The sequence below is a fragment of the Quercus lobata genome, chromosome 7 (assembly GCF_001633185.2).
Source record: "Quercus lobata isolate SW786 chromosome 7, ValleyOak3.0 Primary Assembly, whole genome shotgun sequence".
NCBI lineage: Eukaryota > Viridiplantae > Streptophyta > Magnoliopsida > Fagales > Fagaceae > Quercus > Quercus lobata.
The window spans coordinates 5,575,762-5,600,540 of NC_044910.1; the positions used below are offsets into that span (position 1 = coordinate 5,575,762).

At 37.4% G+C, this 24,779-nt stretch overlaps 1 protein-coding gene and 3 pseudogenes across 1 annotated transcript; all 4 read right to left on the bottom strand.

Annotated features, from left to right (window-relative positions):
* Positions 1 to 314: 314 nt before the first annotated feature.
* Positions 315 to 8,173, bottom strand: LOC115953941 (annotated as a pseudogene).
* Positions 8,174 to 10,455: 2,282 nt separating this feature from the next.
* Positions 10,456 to 12,272, bottom strand: LOC115953844 (glucan endo-1,3-beta-glucosidase, basic isoform-like). Its single transcript, XM_031071661.1, has 2 exons — positions 12,115 to 12,272; positions 10,456 to 11,534 (listed from the first exon to the last, which is right to left on the bottom strand). Exons 1-2 carry the CDS (start codon positions 12,203 to 12,205, stop codon positions 10,582 to 10,584), a joined length of 1,044 nt encoding a protein of 347 aa, XP_030927521.1. The 5' UTR covers positions 12,206 to 12,272; the 3' UTR covers positions 10,456 to 10,581.
* A 6,068-nt stretch (positions 12,273 to 18,340) lies between these two features.
* Positions 18,341 to 19,463, bottom strand: LOC115951441 (annotated as a pseudogene).
* A 2,613-nt stretch (positions 19,464 to 22,076) lies between these two features.
* Positions 22,077 to 24,650, bottom strand: LOC115953890 (annotated as a pseudogene).
* Between the last annotated feature and the right edge of the window lie 129 nt (positions 24,651 to 24,779).

Genomic DNA, 24,779 nt, shown 5'->3' on the forward strand with positions numbered 1-24,779 from the left:
CATGCCATAGAATTATTCAAACAGATTAAGAAACAAAGGCCTTGGTCTTAATATGTAAAACTATGTTGGTGTCAACTCTGATTCATGTATACTTTTGAATACAAAATGAATGTGGTATTGTACCAAATATGCAAACATCTAAAAGAGATTATCATATTGTGATTAGAACAATACTGTATTAAGACTATTTTAGCATCTTGGATAGATACGCAAACTTGATGCCCTGTCATGTAAAGGGCCTTCAGGTAAGTATTACAATAAACATAAAAATCTGTCCTTATTCCTAAGTGCACTAGCTAGATTTGCTATTCTTGTTAAAACTTAAACTGGTATTTAGGCATTTTGTTCGGATAAAAGAGCCCCCAATTTTTTTGGTAAGCAGGAGTCCGCTTATTCTCATTAAACACGGAAATGATGTAAGTTTCTATAGGCCCATCAGGCCTCTTTGGAGTCCCTCCCTTCACATGCTTAATCAAATTTTTGTTGTAAAGGCCTGCATATTCAAAAGTTATTGCCTGCCCTCCTTCAGGGGCCAACCAGTCTCGGACACAACGATCTTCAAAGAGCTCCCATTGGCCTTCTCTAATGCTGAGTAAAAGGCATCCAAAATGGCATCAAAAATGTTTTGGTATCCAAGATCACCATCACGCACTTCAGCTGATGGAGGAGTAAAAAAAGCATACTCAAGATGAACATATTGAGTATTGCCAATGTAACTAAGATATGGATACATGTTAACAAGTAATGGGTACTTATTTTTTTTTGATAAGTAAGAAAGATATATATTAAAAGCTACCTCATGAAAACACAAGGCAGAACAAAGAATACAGAGAAGGAAACAAACAAAAAGAGAGAAGAAAAAGAAAAAAAAAAGTTAAAAAAGTTAGAAAACAAATGGAGACAACAAATAGCAAATTAATTACAGAGAAGAGAACTAAGGAACATAGGGATAGAATCACTAGAGGTGAGTAAGCGAGCAACTGGTCATCAGACTTGTCCCTATCCTCAAAAGTACGCCAATTACGCTCCCTCCAAATACACCACATTAGGCATAACAGAGCTAGATTCCAAATGCTAGAAGAGTGCTTTCCAAACCAATTCCACCAACCGAAAAGCATATCTGCAACCGATCTTGGCAAAACCCAAGAAATCCCAAAGGATCTAAAAACCATGCTCCACAACAGATAAGCTTTGTCACAATGGAGAAGCAAATGATTCGCCGACTCCCCATTACAACGGCACAAAATGCACCAATCAACAAAATCGAATCCTCTACACGCAAAATATCCCCTGTAAGAATCTTCTCCCAAGCCGTAGTCCAAACAAAGAACGAGGCGTGAGTAGGAGCCTTAGCCTTCCAAATACCTTTCCAAGGAAAGGTAATAGGCAGGGAGCTTCGGAGCTTATTGTAGAACGAGCGGATTTCTTCGACAATTTCCAAACTATGCAGTCTCCTTGCTCAAATTGAGGTAAGTTAGAACCCAGGGTTTAAAGGAAATCATCCACCACACCCGTCTCCCAATCATTTGGATTTCTAAATAAAAGAACCTTCCAACTTCTCCGAGCCTCGGTCCCCAAACATTCAAGAGACAAGGCCATCGAAGCCTCTCTATTAGAAGCAATCCCGTACACTACCGGGAAAGATAGATGGAGTGGTGAGTCCCCACACCACTGGTCCGTCCAAAGCTTCACTCTATCCCCCACCCCTACCTTAAACTGGATGTGTTTGCTAAACACCTCCCAACCTTTTCGGATACTTCTCCATAAACCACACCCATGAACATCCCTGCCCAGTGTGGAAGACCAACCCCCCCACTCTTCCCCAAACTTCAGAGCCACCACCCTCCTCCAAAGATGAGTTTCCTTAACCCCAAACCGCCATAACCATTTTCCTAGTAAAGCTTTGTTAAACGTAGTTAACTTCCTTATTCCCAAACCACCATTAGCCTTAGGAGCACACACCTTATCCCACCCCACCAAATGAAGCTTGGAAGGGGACTTATAGGAAGCCCCCAACTTCTTCCACCCGGTTAACTTCCGACCAATTTTTTCCAAAATAGGATTCCAAATAGAAGGGGACTTATAGGAAGCCCCCAACGGAATACCAAGATAGGTCATAGGCAAAGACCCAATCCGGCAACCCAGAATCTCTGCCAAGGCATGAATATTGTTAACCTCCCCTAAAGGAACCAACTCGCTCTTCAAGACATTAACCTTTAAACCTGTGACAACCTGGAAACAAAAGAGAAGCATTCGCACATGAAGGATCTGCTCCACATCTGCATCACAGAAAAGAATAGTATCATCCGCAAACAAAAGATGCGAGACACACTCCCCTACACCTCGTCTGCCTATAGCCTGAAAACCCCTGATCAAGCCAGCACCATCAACTCTTTTCATCATCCTACTTAAGACCTCCATCATAACTAAAAACAACATAGGAGATAGCGGATCCGCTTGTCTTAAGCCCTTCGTGCTCCCAAAAAAGTCAGCTGGTGCCCCATTAATCAAAATAGAGAACTGGACAGTTGAAATACAAGTGCGAATCCAACTACACCACTTCTCCCCAAAGCCCATTCTCTTTAAAAGATCCAGAAGAGCCTCCTAATTCACATGATCGTAAGCTTTCTCAATGTCTAGCTTACAAATAACCCCCGGGATCTTACTCTTCACACGACTATCAACACACTCATTAGCAATAAGAACTGAGTCAAGAATCTGTCAGCCTCTCACAAAACTATTCTGAGACTCAGAAATTAATTGATCTAAGACCCGTTTCATTCGATTTGCCAAAACCTTAGACAAGATCTTATACAAGCTCCCCACCAGGCTGATAGGTCAGAAACTGCTAGAACATCCCTTTCCACCTTAGACAAGATCTTAAGAGCTATAAAGGTAGCGTTCAAAGATCTCTCAAACTTACTGTGCTGATAAAATTCCTCAAAAACTGCTAGAACATCCCTTTCCACCACTCTCCAGCAATGGTGGAAAAAAGCCATAGAGAAGCCATCAGGACCTGGAGCTTTATCTCCAGCCAGCTCATTAACAGCTAGAAGAATCTCCTCCTGCTCAAACCTCCTTTCTAGCCAACCCCTTTCCAACCCATCTAGCTGATCAAACTCTAAACCTTCCATAAAAGGCCTCCACTCCTTTGACTCCTGGTACAAATTTTTATAAAAATTTACTACCTGAGCAGCCACCTCGGATTCCTCCTCATAAATCACCCCGTCCACCTCCAAAAAACTCAGATGATTAAACCTTCTACGGGAATTAGCCACCTTATGGAAGAATTTAGTATTGTTATCACCTTCCTTAATCCATAGCATCCTTGATTTCTGTCTCCAAGAGATTTCTTCCAGAGAGAGAAGATTTTCCACTTTATATCTCATCACAGCTTTCTCACAAATCTCTACCTCTGAGAGGCCAATCTCCCCTTCCTTGACATCTAACAATTTCAAAGTCTCTAATAAATGAGTCTTTTTGCGACCAACATGACCAAACTCCAATCGGTTCCACTGAATGATGTCCTCTTTCAAAGCCTTCAACTTCTTAGCAAAAACAAAACTAGGAGTGCCAGAGAAAGAATGCTGACTCCACTAAGACTGAACTCTATCAGTAAACCCATCCGTCTTAAGCCACATATTCTCAAACCTAAACAGACTTTTCCCCCTCGCCATTCCCCTACCTCCACTAGAATTGGAAAATGGTCAGAAACAGGACAAGGGAGAATCCGTTGGGTCACATCCGGATATTGCTCCTCCCAATCATGAGACACCAAAACTCTGTCTATCCTGGACATCGAAGGCCTCTCTGACCCGCTAGACCAAGTAAAGCTCCCTCCCTCCAAAGGCAAATCTATCAAATTAAGATCCTCAACGAACTCCGAAAAAAGTTCCATAGCCGGAGTAAGACGAGAATTACCCAACCGTTCACTAGGGAAGCGGACAATATTGAAATCCCCAATGCAACACCAAGGGACATTCTAGTAATGCTGAACACCAACCAACTCATCCCACATTAACCCCCTCGCATTGTTATCAATTGGGCCATAAACCCCCGAACACGCCCAACTGAAGTCGTCTCCCACCCCTTGCCACCGAATAGACACAGAGAAAGAGCCCACCAAAACCTCCGTCCTCTCTAAAACCCTTCTATCCCACATCGTCACAACCCCTCCGCCCGTCTGGACAGCATCCAAGGCCACCCAACCCACATAAGGACAGCTCCACAAATTACCTACCATCTGTCTATCCATACCAGTAAGTTTATTTTCTTGAAGGCATATAACATCACACTTCCACTCACACAAACAATTCTTCACTATTAAACGTTTCCGACAATCATTCAGCCCCCTAACATTCCAAGAGAGAATTTTTAAATGCATAAAGACATGAAGTTCCCGGCTGAAAAGAAGCTCAGCAACCAACCACTACCTACCATCGTAGTTAACCGAAGACTACAAGTTCCTCAGCTCTCTCTTTCCCTTGTCCTTATAGATAACCGCTTTTCTAGATTTTGTACCTTTCCTGTTTAGCACTTTGGCAGCCTCCGTCTCCCTCTCAATCTTCTGTAACAAAGCAATGCATAACTTCTCATGACGGCACAAAGGCAGCCCCACCAATTTACTAAAACCAGGGAGCCTATTCTTCACCCATCTAGAAGTATCCTGAGTATCCACACACTCCACTGCTTGGTTATCACGGTTCAGCTCATCTGATAGAGGTAACCCACAGGGAGTGATAGCCAACAGAGGAATAGGTGAACTATCTTCACCACCCAAACCCATATCAGAAAAATTCAAACCTTCCTCCACCAAAGTACACACCCCAGGGACAACACTCAATGCCAACGTGGGTAACTCCGCTGATCTGGGTTGCTTAAATTCAAGGGCAGCTTTCGGCAAGACAGCACTATTGTCCAAGCCACCTTCGTCCCCTTCATAGTCACCCAAAGCCAAAAGACCAGTCTGCAATAAGCTCAGAAGAAAAACAGATAAAAAACCTTCAACTGGTGACCACGGAAGCAAGTTATCTGACTTACTCGGTGTTGACGTGGACTCATTAGAGCTAGTTCCGACAAGGAAGGAGTCGTCGGCCTTGCCCAGTAAAAACGAAGGCAAAACAGGGTTGTTTCCGGTGGAGATAGGGCCATCGGCCTTTTCCAGAGCCACCGTGAGCTCGTCGGAGCATGTACCGGCGCAGAAAGGATCGTCGTCCTTACCCTGTATCGGCGTGGGCTCGCCGGAACTGGTACCGGTGAAGCCATCGGCCTCACCAGATGCTAGCAAGGGCTCAACGGAGGACGACGTGCACTGGCCCGACACCCCTATCTCTAAATCTGCTTCCAACTGGACCTGGGCTAAAGCTCCTACATCAGCCCAAGAGCTCTCTCCCACTTCAACAAGACGTGGGCCTGAAAAAAGACCCTCACTAGTGTCAGTCAACTCTGGGCTTGTTCCAAGGCCCATAAAAGGCTTAACTACAGCCTGTTTAGAGCTCCGTTGAATCCATTTAAAAGCCTTAGAAGTCTCTCTACCAGATACACGTGAATCCCCTCTGCACTTCGTATCTCCCCCTTTCTTTCTATCCCAGAAAACCCGCCTCCTCCCCCTCACATCAACCTCCACGACAAGACCTCTCCCAGACCAGCAAGATCTCCTAGCATCACTTTTCTTCCCCATATCAAAATCTTTTGAATTCAAATTAATACTAGGGAAAGGTAGCCTAGTGTCTGCCAGGTTTTGCTCACCAACCTCTGCCACCTCATAAGAGCAAAGCTCCCTTCTAGCTTCTCCCACCACCTCCATCCTGTCAGATTTCACCATCGGTAAATCCCCCTCTTTTACACCAAAGATTCTCAGATTCACTCCCATCTTCTCCTCCCCTATCTGTGGTAACTTCCTTTTGGCAGTGGCTCCTAGTTGCTTTGGTTGCTTCCTTTCCTCTGTTCTTCCATGTGAGCCTTGCACAACTTTAGCAAAAGTTCTAGAACCTACAGCCTCCAAGTTATACCTACGCACCTGAGGAATGAATTTGGGAAATCCATTTCCTCCCACTGCATATTGAGAAGGGTTCAGCAGTTTTCTTAGTTCAAGGCCGAAAGCCCTCTAACCATGTCTCTCTTTACCTTCCGGAATAATAATCGACCTCCTAGACCTACCAGCTTTGAGCTCAGTCAACAGTAAGAACTGACCAGCAGAGTTGGAACTCCATTGGAGAGTAAAAGCTGTGTCACCTTCTCTAAGATTAAAAAACTGTATGGAACTCACCCCAATAACAAGGTGTTCTATGCTAGACATCAGCCACTGTGCTGCATTCCTGCCCATAAAGACTGATCTCATAAAGAATTTGCCCCTCTCAAAAATCCTTAACATGAAATAATGACCCCCTTCCTCTAAAACTAAATGAAAAAAATTTGACTCAATGAAGAATTTACGAACTCCCCCCATGCTGAAAAAAGAAACTGTCCGCCCAATGGGTACTTATACTTCACTAAGAAGCCAATGATAGAATCAAGAAGTGATTGGTATTCAGATGTGAAGGAGCCTTTTGATGGAGGGTAGGACTCTGCAAAGGCAGCTTGATTAATGGGAGTGGAGACTTGAATCTTTTTTCCAAGGCTAGCATTATAAACTGTAGTTCGAATGTTTTGCATGGCAGGGAAAAGAAATTGTGCAAATGGACCGTAAGGCTTTATTTCATTGCCAACTGCAATATATCTGAATGTGACATCTCAATAGTTTTGCACATTGTTTCAGATTCATGTGTTTGCGTAGTCCTGGCTTGAAGCAATTCCTTTAAGCTCTTTATCAGGGATACCAAGCATGAGCTCAATATTGGTGCCTCTGAGGGCTTGGAGAGCATTTAGGTTTGGGTCATAGAGTCTCATCCTTCCGATGTTATATTGTTTATACATATTTATAACTTCTCCTGGGGATGGTAAGTTGTTGCCACTTGCCACACATTCCATAGCAAACACCTATCTTGGCAGCTGATTCTGATAGAACAACATGTCAAATTTTATCCATATTCCCATCATATGCTCACAAAGTATTTAATAAATCTACAGTTATAGTTTGTCTGATTCATATGGTATTGAAATTTAAAGTTTATTTATACAAAGAAAATGTGATGTATATGGATGGAATGATGATTGACAAATGATGAATTAGAGATTTGACACAAAAAGGTGGGTGTGTACTGTTTAGAGAGCATCAAGTTAAAGTCCAATTATGGGTTTAGAGAAATACAAAGTCTAATAGAAGTTATTTGTCATGAAGCTAGTTAGATTTTACTTCATCATATACACAAAGTTAAATTTACACGTACTCTTAGTGTTTAATCCTATGTTTTGATAGATGGAGAGGAGGGGAGAGTAGAGGAGAGGGGAATGGAAGATGACTAGAATGTATTAAATAGTATATTCCAAATACTTCCTACTCTAATCTCATCTCCTCACCCTCCGTCTTCCTCCATTCCAAACATAGTGTAAAACTATCATTCATGCCTATAGGTTTTTATTAGATCAATTTTACCAAACTTATAAATGTAGAGACATGTGAAATTAGCCATATCTGTCATTATCATGCTAAACAAATATTAAGAAGATTAAAAGATATTTTCTCTTTAAGTTTGTAAAATACTCAGAATTATAGTTTTATTATGCTTTTAAAACAAACAGAAAACATGATTATAGAATTGGATAATAAATAATTTTTACTAAGGTAATATTTGGCATACAATAGACAAGTATAGAGAGTACATGTAACTAGTCTTTTGGTTTTCTAAGGTGAGCTTATGTCCTACATGTTAATTGTTCCAACAATGCTACTTACATAACAAATTTTAGAATTTCTTTCGCATCATTTGAGGTGGTTGGTTATGATTAGTATAATATCACTTTCATATAGAATTACCATTGACATTAATTTTCTTGTACACCAATCACAACCTACCAACTTAAAAAATTGTGAAGTTTATTATGAATCTACAGTTATTGTAATTGTTCAAGCATTCTTAGGTCACATGGAATACGTACGGAGTATTAGAACTCATAAAATGAGAGAAAGAGAGAGAGAGAGACCTGTTATGTCTAGGCTAGCCATCAGCATCACAAACAGTAGCATTAAGGAAATTGCTGAAGGGCTTTTCCCAGTTGAATAAGTCCCGACCATTGAGAAAAACATAGAAGAGAAACGGAGACTAATAGCTTGGAATGAAAGAAACTATGCCGCCGAGTACTCTCTTTATAGAGAGAGATGCTTGTGCTTGAGATTGAGATTTTTGAGTGACTGTAGGTAGTCAAGCACTCCATGGAAATGGACTGCTTACTGGTTTTGCCTCCACAATTTAACCCGTCAATCACTCCATGACAATTAAGTTAAACCAAGTGCATCACTTGGTCTAACTGGTTGTTCTTTTGAATGTTAGGCTTCCCTACATTGCGTTGTGAGAATGATATTTATTTATTTATTACAATGATCTATCTACGAGGTCATCATTTGCACATGTTTGTTGACTTGGGAACGACATTTGGTCTTGTCATGCGATAATAGTGGCTCTGATATATACTACTTGTGCCATAGCAAAAACTCTCATACCATTTTTTTCAAAGAGTAGAAACTTTCACTTGTTGTGCAGTGACACTCATGGATTTAAACAAATGATAAAATTTGGCTATAAATTTAGTTGCAGCAAAAGAATATAATTTCACCCAATGTCTTTTTATCAAATGTGAATTTTTACAAATTCACCATTAGATCATGTTTTCTTTTTATATCTTCCACGCTTGCAAAATTTCTAGAAGATTAAAGATCAATAACTATGTCATCAATCAAATGTTTAAATTTCAAGTTTTTGTAGTATAATATTATCGATTGACACAAAATTTGATTTATGTGCATAAATAACACGTAATCTAATGATTATATTTTTAAAATACGCAGATATGTTAATTTTTCTAGTAGAAGTTGTAACTATTAACCACAACTAAGTTTATAGCCAAACTTTATCTTTAAACAAATAACAATAAAGGTGTTAGGAGTTGGGACAATATGAATAACAATAAAGCTTTTATATTATCCTATCCTGTTGCCTTTGTGAAGTTTTGAACAAAATATATAATTTAATTTTTGTAATTTATTATTTTTGGTATTTTTATGTATTTTTTAAATTTAGCTAGGTCTAGATTATTATTTTCTCAATTTTAGATGCATTTAATGTTTTTAAAGTCAAATTATAGTCTTATTATGATAAGAGACCCTTATACTTATTTATATATTTATTTTAATTATTTATTACTATAAGTTTATTAATAAAAAATATAATAAAATAAAAGATTAGATTATAGAAATAATTATTTCTAAAAAAATTAGAAAGTTATTTAAAAGAATTTCTTTACACTTTCTTGTGCTTACCATTTTCCGATCTAAATCATATGTAATATAATATAGAAATTGGTCAGAATTGTGGGTTTAGTAAATTGTTTCATCAATAGGGTATTGATTATGATATGTTTTAGAATATGTTTTCTTATTTGTCAAGTTTTAGAGAGCCGTTAAATAAGTCTTCAAGTCTTTTTTTTTTTTTAATTTAAAAATATTCAGATTTAGTTTAATAAAAATTAAGAATTTTGTTTCTCTATTTTCTAGTGGATGATCTATACCCTTTCTCCTTGTGGATTCAAAGATCCTTTTGAGATTCGAGGTTATTTTTCTTGAAGCAGATGTATTTTGTTTTGTTTTTTTGTTTTTTTGTTTTTTTTTTTTTTTTTTGGTAGCTTCCACACTATACACATCAAGTTTTTGAGAAAATTTATTGTTGTAATCATATATGCTTTTGTCAACCCTTCAAAATCTCTTATTGAAAAACAAATTGCGACAGGCTTACAGAATTTGCCACATCTCGTTTCTAGTTGAAGCCATTTAATCTTTGAGGTACATAAGTTGATAAATACCTTTTTCCACCCTTGTTATTGCTATATTCTTGGTGGTGTTCTTTTAATTCTAAGCTTAGCAAAGAGTTCCTTGGTATACATTTGGAATGAATGGTAGCTTGTTTGGAAGAACCTATTTTGAAATGTCTTTTCATCTCCACTCATCCATCATTTTAAAGAAATGTGTTCTTATGAACAAATCATGGGAAATCTCTCAAACATGATTTTCTACCATGGAATAGAAGCACCCTAATTCTCTATGGCCATTTAAAAGTTTTCTGTAATGGATTTGAGTTGATAGACCATGCATGCCGCCATGGAATTTTTCAAATAGATTAAGAAACAAAGGCCTTGGTCCTAATATGTAAAACTATGATGGTGTCAGAACTCCCGATTCATTTATAATTTTGAAAACAAAATGAATGTGGTATTGTACCAAATATGCAAATATGCAAACATGCAAAAGAGATGATCATATTGTGACAAGAACAATACTTCATTAAGACTATTTTCACATCTTGGATAGATACAAATATAATAAACTTGGTTCCCTGCCATGCAAAGGGACTACAAGTAAGTCTTATTTATAGTGATAATACACATAAAAGCTTTCCTTATTTATAAGTGCTCTAGCTAGACTTGCTCATTCTAATTAAACTTAATTTGGTATTTAGGCTGTTTGTTCGGATAAAAGAGCCCCCAATTGTTCTCAATACCAGGAGGAGTCTTCTGATTCTCATTAAACATGGCGAAAATGTAAGTCTCTATAGGCTCGTCAGGCCTCTTTGGAGTCCCTGTCTTCATCACATGCCTAATCAAATTTGAGTTGTAAGTCTTTGCATATTCAAAACTAGTTGCCTTTCCTCCTTTAGTGGGCCAACCAGTCTCAGACACAACGATCTTCAAAGACCCTCCATTGGCCTTCTCTAATGCTGAGTAAAAGGCGTCCAAAATGGCATCAAAAATATTTTGGTATCCATGTTCGCCATCTTGCACTACGACTGATGGAGAAGTAAAAAGAGCATACTCAAGATGAATGTGTTGAGTGTCACCAATGTAACTGAAGTATGGATACATGTTAACGAGTAATGGGTACTTATTCTTCACTAAGAAGTCAATGATAGGATCAAGAAGTGATCGGTATTCAGACGTGAAGGAGCCTTTTGATGGAGGGTAGGACCGTGCAAGGGCAGGTTGATAAATGGGAGTGGAGACTTTAATATTCTTATATCCAAGGCCAGCATTATATATTGCAGTTCGAATGTTTTGCATAGCAGGGAAAAGAAATTGTGCATGTGGGCCGTCAGGCTTTATTTCATTGCCAACTGCAATGTATCTGAATGTGACATCTCCATATTTTTGCACATTGTTTTGGATCCATGTGTTTGCATGATCTTGACTTGAAGCAATGCGTTGAAGCTCTTCATTAGGGACACCAAGCATTAGCTCAATTTTGGTGCCTCTAAGGGCTTGGAGAGCATCTTGGTTTTGGTTATAGAGTCGCATCCTTCCGAAGTTGTATTGTTTGTACATATCTATAACTTCTCCTGGGGATGGTAAGTTGTTGCCAACCGTTCCGTAGCAAACACCTATCTTGGCAGCTGATTTAGATAGAACATGTCAAATTATGTGCTAACCATATATGCTTGCCAAATATTTAATAAATCTACATTCAAGAACTCCCTGGATATTCATATAGTTTTGAAATTTTAAGTTTATTTATATAAAGAAAATGCGATATATGTGGATGGAAGGGTAATTAAAAAATGATTGATTTGAGGTTGTGCATGCATGATGTATCCAAGGAGAGTAAATAAAGGTCTTATAGGTGTAAGGCCTAAGGCCATCCCAAAAAAAGTACTCGAACTCCTAAGATAACTTTTCTCTTGCTACCCCAAGCTCAAACCCAAGCCCTCCCCCTCCATTCAAATTGGCCTTAGGGCTTCGAGAGGTGCTGACTCGCCCAACAAGTGCGGTGGTAACTGGTAGTTTTACATATGGTGTGCAAGAATATAAGCATGATGTAAAAGATTTGAATGTGAAGAATCAAAATCCTTCTCAGGATATATGGAATATGTACTCTTTATAAGAACTTATAAATTGATCATATAGAGGTTTTATTTGATTAGTTTTGATTTTGGAGCATAATGTATAACATAAAAGAGAGAGAGAGAGAGAGACCTGTTATGTCTAGGCTAGCCATCAGCATCACAAGCAATAGCATCAAGGACATTGCTGAAGGGCTTTTCCCAGTTGAATAAGACTTGGCCATCAAGAAAAAACACAGAAGAGAAACTATGCCACGAAACACTCTTTTTATATATGGAGACAGATGCTTGTGCTTGAGATTGCCATTTTTTCTTTGAATGACTATAGCTGGTCTTTTTATGGAGACAGATGCTCGTACTTGAGATTGCAATTTTTTCTTTGAGTGACTATAGCTGGTCAAGCACTCCATGGAAATTGATTGCTCTAGTAGTTATGCCACCACAATTTAACCCGTCAAGCACTCCATAGAAATTAAATTATAAAAAAATTATCTATGACAACCAAGTGCGTCACTTAAAGCAAGTCTAACCGGTATTTCTTTTTTTGGACTTTGTCCCTCTGGAAAATGTTAGGCTTCTCAACATTATAATGTGAGAATGTATTTTATTTATTTATTAAAATAACCTATCTCATTCCTAAGCTGTTGCCTTCTAGTTTCTACGAGGTCATCGTGGGCACATGTTGGCCTAGGTAACAACATTTGGTTCTATCCTGCGATAGTAGAAACCCGGTCATTTTAGAGAAGCTTAACTGCCAATCGGTTGTCAAAGCTTCGTAATCGACACTTTACTTCTGTCATCAAGTGCCGATCGACAATTGATACTTGGATCGATTCCATTTTCATGGGGTGTCTTTCTCTCACTTCCATGCATGTGGTTAGACCTTGAGTCGACAATCAAATGCTCAAAAGTCAAGATTTCAAGAGATCACATGCCTAGCTTGAGTAAGTTTTTAATGCCCATACTCCGTGGGTGGGCCAGTTTGCTTTTATGATGGACTCCCATTAAGCTAGTTCGTTGTATAATTGTTCAAACAGTAAGTCTAGGCATAATTTTTGCCACAATTCTAAAGTGGTTGATTGTAACATTGGATAGAACTTCTGGCTGCTGGACTCGGTTTGCTCAATAGGTCAATAGGTGACAACCGCAAATTCATGCGGTGACTAGGGGAAGGGAGCCACCTCAAAAACTTATGGGACTAATTCAGTTATCATATTCTAGCCTCTTCCTGAACGTGTATATTCAAAGATACTCGGGACAAAATTTGATTACAAATTTGGTTGTAGCCAGTAATTACAACTCTCATTATAAAAATTAACATGACTACATATTTTGAATATTTGACTGTTGGATTGCATAATATTTATGTTCTTAACATACATGCCAAATTCTGTATCAATCGGATGTTATTTATTATTCAATTTATAAACTTATTTTTTATGCATAATTTTAGGCTATAAAAACTTGAAATTTAAATATTTGATTAATGAGATAATTATTGATCTTTATTCTTTTAGAAATTTTCTAAGTATAGAAGATATAAGAAGAATGTGTAATCTAAAAGCTCAACAATGGCTTCGTCTTCATCAACCTCAATCTCTTCAATGTTAGTAGGTTTAGCTGCTAATCTGGTAAATCAGCCTCTTTTACTTCTGTCTAATATGTCAAATATGATGACAGTGAAGCTAGATAATAGCAATTATATTGTCTGGAAACATCAAATCACCATGGTTCTTGAAGCCTATTCTCTGTATGAGTTGCTTGAAGAGCCTTAACTAATTCCTGAGAAATTTCTCAAGGATTTATCTAGTTCATATACTACAATTGTGAATCTAGATTTTTTGATTTGGAAGTCTAAGGAAAAGGCTTTGCTTACCTTTATTAGTTCAACCTTACCACCATCAGTGCTTGCACTCATTGTTGGATGTGCTTTTGCTGTGGAAGTTTGGAAAGTACTTGAAAATAGGTTTTCTTCAGTTTCAAGATCTAATATTATGAATCTTAAGAGTGAGCTGCATAACTTGAAAAAGGGAAGTGATACTGTTGATGTGTATCTTCAAAAAATTAAAGTTGTCAGAGACAAGTTACTAGCAGTTGGGGTAACTGTTCATGATGAAGAATTGCTCCATATTGCAATTAAGGGACTACCAAAAGAGGATAATGCATTCAGATCAACAATTAGAATAAGAAGTACTCAGCTTGGTTTTGATGAGCTCTCAACTATGCTAAATGCAGAAGAAGAGTCTCTCAATGAAGGCATAGAGGTTAAAGATTCTATCTTTGCCTTGGCAGCATCAACTAATCAAAAGTCTAATAGTAATGGTTTTAATCAGAACCACAATAGAAGAAGAGGCAAAGGAAATTTTAACAATAGAGGAGGTAGAGGTGGTAGAAGTTTCAGTGGTCAACCTTCACAGTTTCATCCTTTCAATCATTTCCAACAAGGTTAATCTAGTTCTGGTGGGATTAGATCAGATAGGCCTATGTGTCAAATTTGTGGAAAGCTTGGTCATTTGGCTGTGGATTGCTATCACAGGATGGACTATGCTTATCAAGGCAAGCATCCACCTGCAAAGCTTGCAGCAATGGCTATAGCTTCTATTGCCTGCCTCACTTAAGATAAGCCCTGGCTTGCTAATAGTGTAGCCACTGATCATGTAATAGCTAACCTTCATCATTTAAGCTTCCCAAAGCCCTGCACCACACAAGATCAACTTAAAGTTGGTAATGGTCAAACCTTGCCTATCACACATACTGGTACAACCTTCATTCCTTCCTCTTTCTCTGAAATTCAGCAATGTCCTTAGAGTGCCATCCATTGCATCCAATCTTGCATCTATTCATAAATTGTGCCATGACAATAACTGCTGGTGTTATTTTGATAAAAATATCATTTCAATCCAGGCCTTGGACACGGGTAGAATTCTATACCAGGGCAAGAGTGAAGATGGTGTTTATCCCATCTATCCTCATCAAGCATCTCAACTTTCCTTGTCTCCTAAGGCCTACCATAAGGTTTCTAAGTCATCTGTTTTCAATAAAACTCTATGGCATATGAGACTTGGTTATCCTAATGATCAAGCTCTCCATTGTTTGTTTCCTAAGATCAATTTTTTACATAATAATATCAATGATATTGATCAATCTTGTATTCACTACTTGTATGGTAAAATGCACAATGTTCCATTTCCAAATTCTCAGTTTAAGGCTTCTTTTCCCTTTGAACTTGTGCATTCTAACTTGTGGGGTCTTGCTACTGTTGTTTCTGCCAATGGCTTTAGATATTATATATTGTTTATTGATCATTATTCTAGCCTCAGTTGGCTTTACCCACTGAAATCTAAATTTGAAGCCTTTGCTAAATTTGTTCATTTTAATGCTATGGTGACAAATCAATGAATTCAAATCTTGTTTATCAAACCATGGTATTAACTGTCTTGCTCTCATACACCTCAACAAAATGGGGTTGCTGAGAGAAAACGTAGGCACATCATTCAGACTGTCATTACTCTTTTGACTCAAGCTTTCTTGGATTATTCCTTTTGGACTTTTGTAGCACAGACAGCTATTACTTTAATTAACTTGATGCCTACAATTGTTCTAAATTGGAAATATCCTTGGTCTAAGCTTTATTCCACTTCCCTTGATCTGACTCATCTCAAAATTTTTGGCTGTGCCTGTTACCCCAATCTTAGATCATATACTGCTCATAAACTAGAATCCAGAACTAGGGAATGTATCTTCATTGGTTATCCTACTCATTGTAAAGGATATCTTTGTCTTGATCCTCATACAATCGTGTTTATACTTCCAAGCATGTCCTTTTTAATGAATAAAAATTTCCTAGTTCCTTATTTATTACACTTGGTTCTACCACTTCTCATAACACTGTTACACCAACCTGGTTGTCCAATCAGCTCTTTTTCCATTCTACCAACCGGTCTTCCTTGCTTGGTTCTTATCCATCTTCTGTTTCCCAGTCAAATCTTACTCCTATGTCTTTCCATCCCACTCATCAGTCAAGTCATACTCCTGTGTCTTCATCTACTATAGCTACTTCTTTATTGTCTAACACTCTTTCTACTTCTACTATCTTACCTAATTCTTCCTCATTGTCTACTTCCTTATCTGATCTTACACCTACTACATTACCTGAGCCCTTACCTAATTCCTTACCTGATCCCATACCAGCTTCTTTACCTGTTGCTGCTTCAAATTGCCATCCTATGCAAACCAGGTCCAAAAGTGGGATTACCAAGCCTACCTCCAAACTTCGTTATAAAGCCACTATTGACTACACATATACTAAACCACCTTCCTATTAGATTGTTGATAAATATCCTATGTGGTGTGAGGCTATGAATGCTAAATTTCAAGCTCTCCAGAGACAACAGACCTAGTTCCTTGTTCCTGCTCCTCCTCATGTTAATTTGGTTGGATGAAAATGGGTGTTTAAGCTTAAGTTGAATAGTGATGGTACCATTTCTAGATACTAGGCAAGGCTGGTTGCTAAGGGAATCCATCAGTAGGCAAGTGTGGATTTTCTTGAGACATTTAGTCCTGTTATTAAACCTGCTATAGTAAGACTAGTCCTAGCTATTGCTGTGAGCTGTCAATGGGAATTAAGACAACTTGATGTGTCAAATGCTTTCCTTCATGGCTATCTTAAAGAAGAAGTTTATATGCATCAACCTGTAGGATATATTGACTCTACTCATTCAGATTATGTTTGTAAATTATATAAGTCACTTTATGGTCTCAAATAGGCGCCCAAGGCATGGTTTGAAAGGTTTGCATTTCATTTGCTTCATCTGGGCTTCATTGCTTCTATGGCAGTTAGTTCCTTATTTGTTTACAGCTCAGATCATACCATCATCTATCTTCTCTTGTATGTGTATGATATAATTGTTACTGGCAGTGATTCTACTCAAATTCACAATTTAATTACAACTTTCGATCAAGTGTTTGAACTTAAGGATTTGGGGCCTCTTAATTACTTCTTGGGCATTCAAATTACTAAGACATCTCATGATCTCACCCTAACACAGTCCAAATATGCCTCAAATGTGCTTCACAAATTCCATATAAAACATTCCAAGCCTACTAAAACACCCTCATACCCTTCCACAAGGTACTTCCCCATGATGGAGTCACACGTTTTGATCCTACTCAGTACATCGCATGGTTGGTGCTCTACAATATCTGACCTTCACTCGTCCAGATATAGCCTTTAGTATGCGTCAACTATGTCAATTCATGAGTCATCCTACCACTACACATTTTGAGGCTGCTAAACATGTTCTCCGTTATATCAGAGGCACCTTAAATTTTGGGATTTCCTTTACTCCAGGCCCATTAACTCTCATTGCGTTTTCAGATTCAGATTGGGCTGGGGATCCTACAAATAGGCGCTTTACTATAGTCTTGCTTGTTTTTCTTGGGCCCAATCCTATATCCTAGTCTGCTAAGAAGCAGAGTACTATTTCTCGTTCTTCAATAGAGGCTGAATATCGTGCCTTGGCCACCATAACAGCTGAATTGTTTTGGTTGCGTACTTTATTTAAGGAGCTTCGTCTTTATCCTTCTCACATTCCTGTCATTTGGTGCGACAATGTTTCTGCCATTGCCTTGTCTGCTAATCATGTGTTCCATTCTCGCACCAAACATCTTGAGGTGGATTATCACTTCATCCGTGAGAAAGTTCTTCGCAAACAACTACAAATTGGATTTGTCTCAAGTTGTGACAATTTTGCGGATATTTTTACCAAAGTCCCTTTTTGCTCCTCTATTTTGTTCTCTTTATTCCAAACTTCTGGTTGAATTCTCCCCCATCAGTTTGAGGGGGGATGTTGAGCACAGTTCTATGTCTATGAAGAAGAAGCCCACGAAGAAGAAGAATAAACAAGATGAAGAAGGCTAGTGAAATGCACCGTTTCAATTAATCCAGGTGGCACCTAAATGCAACGTTTTGACTAATGAAGCTTGTTCTGTTGTTAAGTGAAATGGTGCGCTTGGTCTGTTTAAAGGGCTGTTAGTTTAGGTGCTCGTTTTAGTTGGTGATTAGCTTAATCAACTCTAACAAACTTTCCCTAATTTTCTAGAATTGTATTCCATATAATGTGGGCGGTTAATTTAAGTGATTTGGTGTATATAAATTGTTCTGTGAGCATTAGTGTTGATTATGTAATTCAGTGGGATTAATTCAAGTTTCTAGATTCATCTTCTCTTTCTCTCTCACTCCTTCTCTCACTGACTTTCTCATACTTTCTTTTAGTTTCTCAGATATTTTCTTCTCTATGCTTTAGCTTTATTTGTGATTTGTATTCACTATTACTCAGTCTGTGATATTGAGTTTTTCATCAGCTTAAGTATGGATACATGTTAACGAGTAATGGGTACTTATGTTTCACTAAAAAGCCTATGATAAGATCAAGAAGTGATCGGTACTCAGACATGAAGGAGCCTATTGATGGAGGGTTGGACTCTGCAAAGGCAACTTGATAGATGGGAGTGGACACTTTAATATTCTTATATCCAAGGTTAGCATTATAAATTACAGTTTGAATGTTTTCCATGGCTAAGAAAAGAAATTGTGCATATGGAATGTTAGCCTCTATTTCGTTGCCAACTGCAATTTATCTGAAATTGACATCTCCATAGTTTTGTACATTGTTTTGGATCCATGTGTTTGCATAGTCTTGGCTTGAAGTAGTGCTTTGAAGCTCTTCATTAGGTACACCAAGCATGAGCTCAATATTGGTGCCTCAAAGGGCTTGGAAACCACCTTAGTTTTGGCCATAGAGTCGCATCCTTCTGATGTTATATTGTTTGTACATATTTATAACTTCTCTCAGGGATAGTAAGTTGTTGCCAAGCATTCCATAGAAAACACCTATCTTGGCAGCTAATAGAACATGTCAAATTTTGTGTCTTGACCATATTTCCATCATATGCTCACAAAGTACATAATAAATCTACAGTCAATAACTACCTGATTCATATAGTGTTGAAATTTAAGTTTATTTATCATAACATATCCAATTATTAATTCAAAATCAAATCATTTGTTAGATTGTCGGCGACAATAGCAAGCCTAGATACTATAGCCAAGACGTTTGCAAAAATTGCAAAATAGTTTGTTGGATTGTCAGTGACCATTATTGTAACAAGAAGAAGACATTTCCTTGTTCTTCATTTAGAAGAAAAATAAGAAAAAAAAATAGACTACAAAAATGAAATCTACGCAAAAAACTGGATAAGGAGCACCTTGACAGCAAAAAGTCAACTCTAGCATTAAAGTCAACGGTCAACCATGAAAAAGTGAACGGTTAAAGTCAAATAAAGCCAGTCAACAGACGTCAGTGGAGATGATGTCAGCAAGATGATGTAAGCAAGTGACTGGATGCTGACATAAGCTAGGGCTGACATGACACTGATAACGTCATAAGTGACGTCAACTTGGAGTAGAAGACGGCGCGTCATGCGCACACTCCCACGCAGATTTTTTGGGTGACATGTGAGGGCGCATGAATGCTTCGATGGCTGCAAGACTTCCGCAATTGAGTAGGTTAGGGCAAGATGATCATAATGGTACCTACAAAAGCATACTCGGCCAAGATTCACGATAGCAACAACAATGGCATTGGTCCTTGTGGTGTGAGACTCCTTAATGATGGTAGTTGTAGGTCTAGAACTAGAGATAATGATTGAGAGACGTCGGAGATTCAACGGCGAATGGCTGTGCGGTAGCCGTGATAGTGGAAGTGACTATGAGTTTGGAGTAACACCAAAGAGATAAGACTGCTAAGAAAAGGTCAGAACAATGACTCTAATACCATGTTAGAAATACTAAATGAATTGTATTGTATTTCACAAGTAATAAAATATACATGAGTTCCTTTATATAGTAGGTGAAGTGTATAGTATAAGTATGTGTACTATATAAGTAAAATAAGGTGAGCCTACGGCCTATAGCCTTTTAGAAGTTAACAGTCATATATACACTTATGGTTAAATTTACATGTATTGTTAGACTTTAACCCTATATTTGGATTGTGGGAGAGGAGGGGAGAGTAGAAAAGAGGAAAATGGAAGATGACTAGAATACAATAAATTTTTGTATATTCGACACTTTCCTATCTCTCCCCATCTTTCTCCATTTCAAACATAGTGTAAAAGTATCATACTACCCTATAGTTTTTTATGAGATCATTTTTACCAAATTTATAATGCAGACTCAATTATACCAAATTTTTAATTGGAGAGACATTTAATATATATTACCCACATATCTGTCATTATCATGCTAAACAAGCATCAAGATGATTAAAAATTATTTTCTTTATAAGTTTATAAAATATTCAAAATCATAGTTTTATTATGCTTTATAGACAAACTAAAAACATGACTAGAAGTGGATATTAAATTTTTCTTTACTAAGGTAACATCTGGCATACAATACACAAGAATAGAGTCCATGTTACCAATTTCTTGGTTTTCTAAAATTATCTCTCATGTCGTACATGTTAAATGTTCCAATAATGCTGCATACACAAATAATTTCACAATTTTTTTTTTTACAACTTTTGAGGTGATAGGTTATGATTAGTATAATTTCATATAGAAACATAATTGGCATTACTTTATCGTATATTAATCATTACTTGTCACTTAAGCTATTGTGAAATTTTTTGTGATCTCCACTTATCGAAATTGTTCAAGCAATACATGGAATATGTATGGTTTATGAGAATTTATAAAGTGATCTTATAGAGGTTTTACTTTGTAAAAAGGTCTAGGGACAATTTTTGCCACAACTCTTGAGTGGTTGACTGTAGTGGTGGAGAAAAGGTGGTGGATTTATTACCACTCATAGTCGACCACACATCAAGTTGTGGCAAATGGTGTGCTTCCAGAAGAATTATTTACTTTCATCAGTTTTGATTTGGGAGATTAATGTATAACATACAAAAGGAGTGAGAGAGAGGGAGAGAGAAAGAGGGACCTATTATGTCTAGGCTAGCCATCTGCATCACAAACATTAGCATTAAAGACATCGCTGAGGGGCTGTTCCCAATTGAATAAGACTTATCCATTGACAAAAACATAGAAGAGAAACGTAGACTAAGAGCTTGGATTGAAAGCAATTATGCTTCCAACACTTTTACAAAGAGAGATGCTTGTGCTTGAGATTGAGATTTTTAAGTGACTATAGCTAGTCCTGCACTCCATGGAAATGGATTGTTTAATAGTTATATGCCACCACAATTTAACTAGTCAAGCACTCCATGCATGGAAATGGATTATTTAATAGTTATATGCCACCGCAATTTAACCCGTCAAGCACTCCATGGAAACTAAGTAATGCTAAATTATCTATGGCAACCAAGTGCATCACTTAAAGCTCGTCTAACTAGTTGTTATTTTGGACTTTGTCTTTCCTCTAGAAAACATTAGGCTTCTCTACATTGCGATTTGAGAATGTTTACATATTGAAATGACCTATCTCATCATAACCGGTTGTCTTTCTACGATGTCATTATGGGTAATAGTAGCTCTAATATTATTTATTGTGTGATGGTTCTTGGTGATTGTTCATTCTCATCAAGTCAAGAAGCCAACAAGTTTCATTTTAGCATAGGTAGAATTCCAGATCCCTTATACAATAATAAAAGATCTTACTAATTGAGTTCATTGTTGGAATTCGCATATCACTAATATTTTGATTTTGAAATTTTCAATTTGCATATACTATGATAATAACTAACAGACACAAATAGTTCATTTTATGTTATGAAAAATAATTACTAACTCCAGCCCCCCATCCAGAAAAAAAAAAAAAAATAGTCAATCCAACAAGCTCTGAAATAATATTTTGTAGATATTGAATACATCAATGAAACATACCTAACATTACATTAGAGACAAATGATTCTTAATAATATTACATCAGAGATATTGCACTCATATTTATTGTCTGCGAGGTTATTACTTCTTATTTATTATGAGTTAGCAAAAACTATTATTATAAAAATAATTGTTATGCACCATAATAAGTGGCTCTTATTCCTTGATGCACTTAATAAAGCTCTTTTCTTAACTGAAATTGACTTGGAACTTAGGTTGTTTGTTTGGAGGAAAAAGCCCCCAATGTTTCTCAAAATCTGGAGTCTTATTGTTCTCATCAAACATGGCAAACACATAAGTTTCAATAGGCCTTCTAAGCTTCTTTGGTGTCCCTCCCTTCACATGTTGAACCAAATTGGTAATGTAAGTTCTTTCATTATCAAGTGATGTTGCTACTCCACCATCCGAAGGCCAACCACTCTCTGATATAACAATCACCAATGATCCCCCGTTGGCCTTCTCTAAAGCAGAGTAAACAGTGTTAAGAAGGGCGTCAAAAATGTTGCGATAATTTAGTGGGGGATCACTCACTACAGGTGAAGGAGCTGTGAAAAGAGCATAGTCAAGATGAATGTCTTTGGTGTTACCAGTGTAACTAAAATATGGGTACAAGTTAACAAGTAATGGGGACCCATTGTTCACTAAGAAGTGAATGATAGGATCAAGAATTGGCCTATAATTGGCTCTGAATGAGCCTTTTGACGGGGGGGAAAGAATCTTGTGAAAGGACTCCAATGTCAATGGTAGTGGAAACTTTGATTTGGTTCAGTCCAGCCCCATAAATTGCATTTTGAATGTTTTGCATGGCGAGGACAAGGAACTGTGCAAATGAATCTGGTGGCTTTACTTCGTTTCTAACTGCAATGTATTTGAATCTGACATTCCCAAAGTTTTTCACATTGTTTTGGACCCAAGCATTTGCATTGTTTTGGCTTGAAGCAATTTCTTGAAGCTTGTCATTTGGAAGGCCTAGCATGAGCTTAATATTGGAGGCTCCAAGGGCTCGGAGAGCATCTTGGTTTGGATCATAGAGCCTCATTCTTTGGATGTTGTTTTGTCTATAGAGAGCTACAACTTCTGTTGGTGGTGGTAGGTTGTTACCAAGCATTCCATAACAAACACCAACTTGGGCACCTGCATTAGATTAGACAATAAGTCAATGGTTTTACATACATAAATATGCTTATGCAATTTATCTCAATTAGGGACTCAAGGCAGGAATGTTATAAATATATTGAAAGTGGAAGATTCATTGGGTTTGTAGGCTCGCATAATATAATAATATATTAAAAGTGAAAGATTCATTTGATAATAATTGTGATGTTAGAGATATTATACGTAAGACTTACAAACTGACGTGTTATCAATTATAAAAAATAATAATTCAAATATTCTTTCATTAGGTTGTTAAAATCCACCAATCACATTAATGTGAAATTTATAGTAATAAAAATATGGACTAGCAAAGCATTTTCTACAAGATATACTATATGATTAAGTAATCATGGAAATTTTCAATTGTTCAGCTAATTGTTGCCACTTGCCACAACCATGAATGGACTATTTTGTCTTCTAACTTCCCAGTTGAATCCACAATGAATAACTAGAATTCAACGGAAAGAAATGAGAAAAGTATTTTTGAAATTCTTATTCATGAAATTCTGACTTGAATTTTTGTTTACATATTATACGCCTATTTAAAGACTTAAGAAAACTTATTTTTTCAAGTAATATGATTATATTTTGACTAGCGGGCCCTTAAAAACACCTAGAATCAAGAAAATAAAATCCTCTGTTCTAAGATAGCAATAATTATATAAAAATTAAAAAACTAACAAATGATAAACATTAAACCCCATATTGTCCTATATCACTTCGTAAAATATCCTAGTTCTACACATGATTTTATTGGACTCCCCTCTCCCTTATTTCTCATCCCATTATTTTGAGAGAGAGAGAGAGCCAAAACCAAACAAAACAAATGAAGAAAGGTGTCCCCACCCCCCACCCCCCAACACACACACACACAGAGCTAAATACAACTAATGGGGTAGTTCTAAATTTAAATGCTTAGAAGGCTAGTTGTGGCTCATTTAAGAGAAGTAATTTGGTGACTTCCTTTTATTAGGTGCCCATTCTAAATACAACTATAGAGTGACGCTTAATTAAATGCTATTATTACATTCTAAGCTACTTTTGGTGAGCACGCAATATGAATGTGCTTCAATTCCAAAAATGGCATGACAACGACCAAGACAAATATGTGGAGATCGGACTAAGGTTGGTTTAATCAAGCTTAGCTCAAAGGAAAATCTATTGCCTAGAGGGCAGCATTAATTGATTTAACATTGGTGGTTTCTACTTTCTACTCCTATAGTTCCAAGGATAGTACTATTTGGTGTCTTAATAAGTGTACTGTTCCGTACATCCTCTCATAACAACATGGAACCCACATGTGGGTGCAAGAGGCCAGTGTGCCAATATCACAGCTCCTCAACCTTGGGTTACTTAAGGCACAAAAGCATTTGATTTGGGCTGTAAAAGACTTTAAAATCATGTATCAATGAGGGAGAGAGAGAGAGAGAGAGAGAGAGAGAGAGAGAGAGAGAGAGAGAGAGAGAGAGAGAGAGAGCTATTGTGCCTAGGGTAGCCATTAGCAGCCCAAGCACCAGCATTATTGTGGAGATGATGGAAGGGCTTTTACCAGCATGACCGGATTTAGCCATTGAGAAAACTATATATAGAAGGAATAGGAAACAAAAAGCTAAGATAGCCAACTATGCCTTATACCATTGTTTAGCTGCCCTTTTATAGAGTAAGAGATATAGATGGATGCTTGTACTATATATTTTTTTGAGTGACTATATCCACATTCTACATTTTTGTTGGTCA

Excerpts from the sequence above, each read along its gene's own strand:
- LOC115953844 (XM_031071661.1), bottom strand. The coding sequence starts at position 12,205 with ATGGCCAAGTCTTATTCAACTGGGAAAAGCCCTTCAGCAATGTCCTTG. Across the intron at positions 11,535-12,114 it reads GGCTAGCCTAGACATAACAG|CTGCCAAGATAGGTGTTTGC; the intron begins GTCTCTCTCTCT and ends TATCTAAATCAG.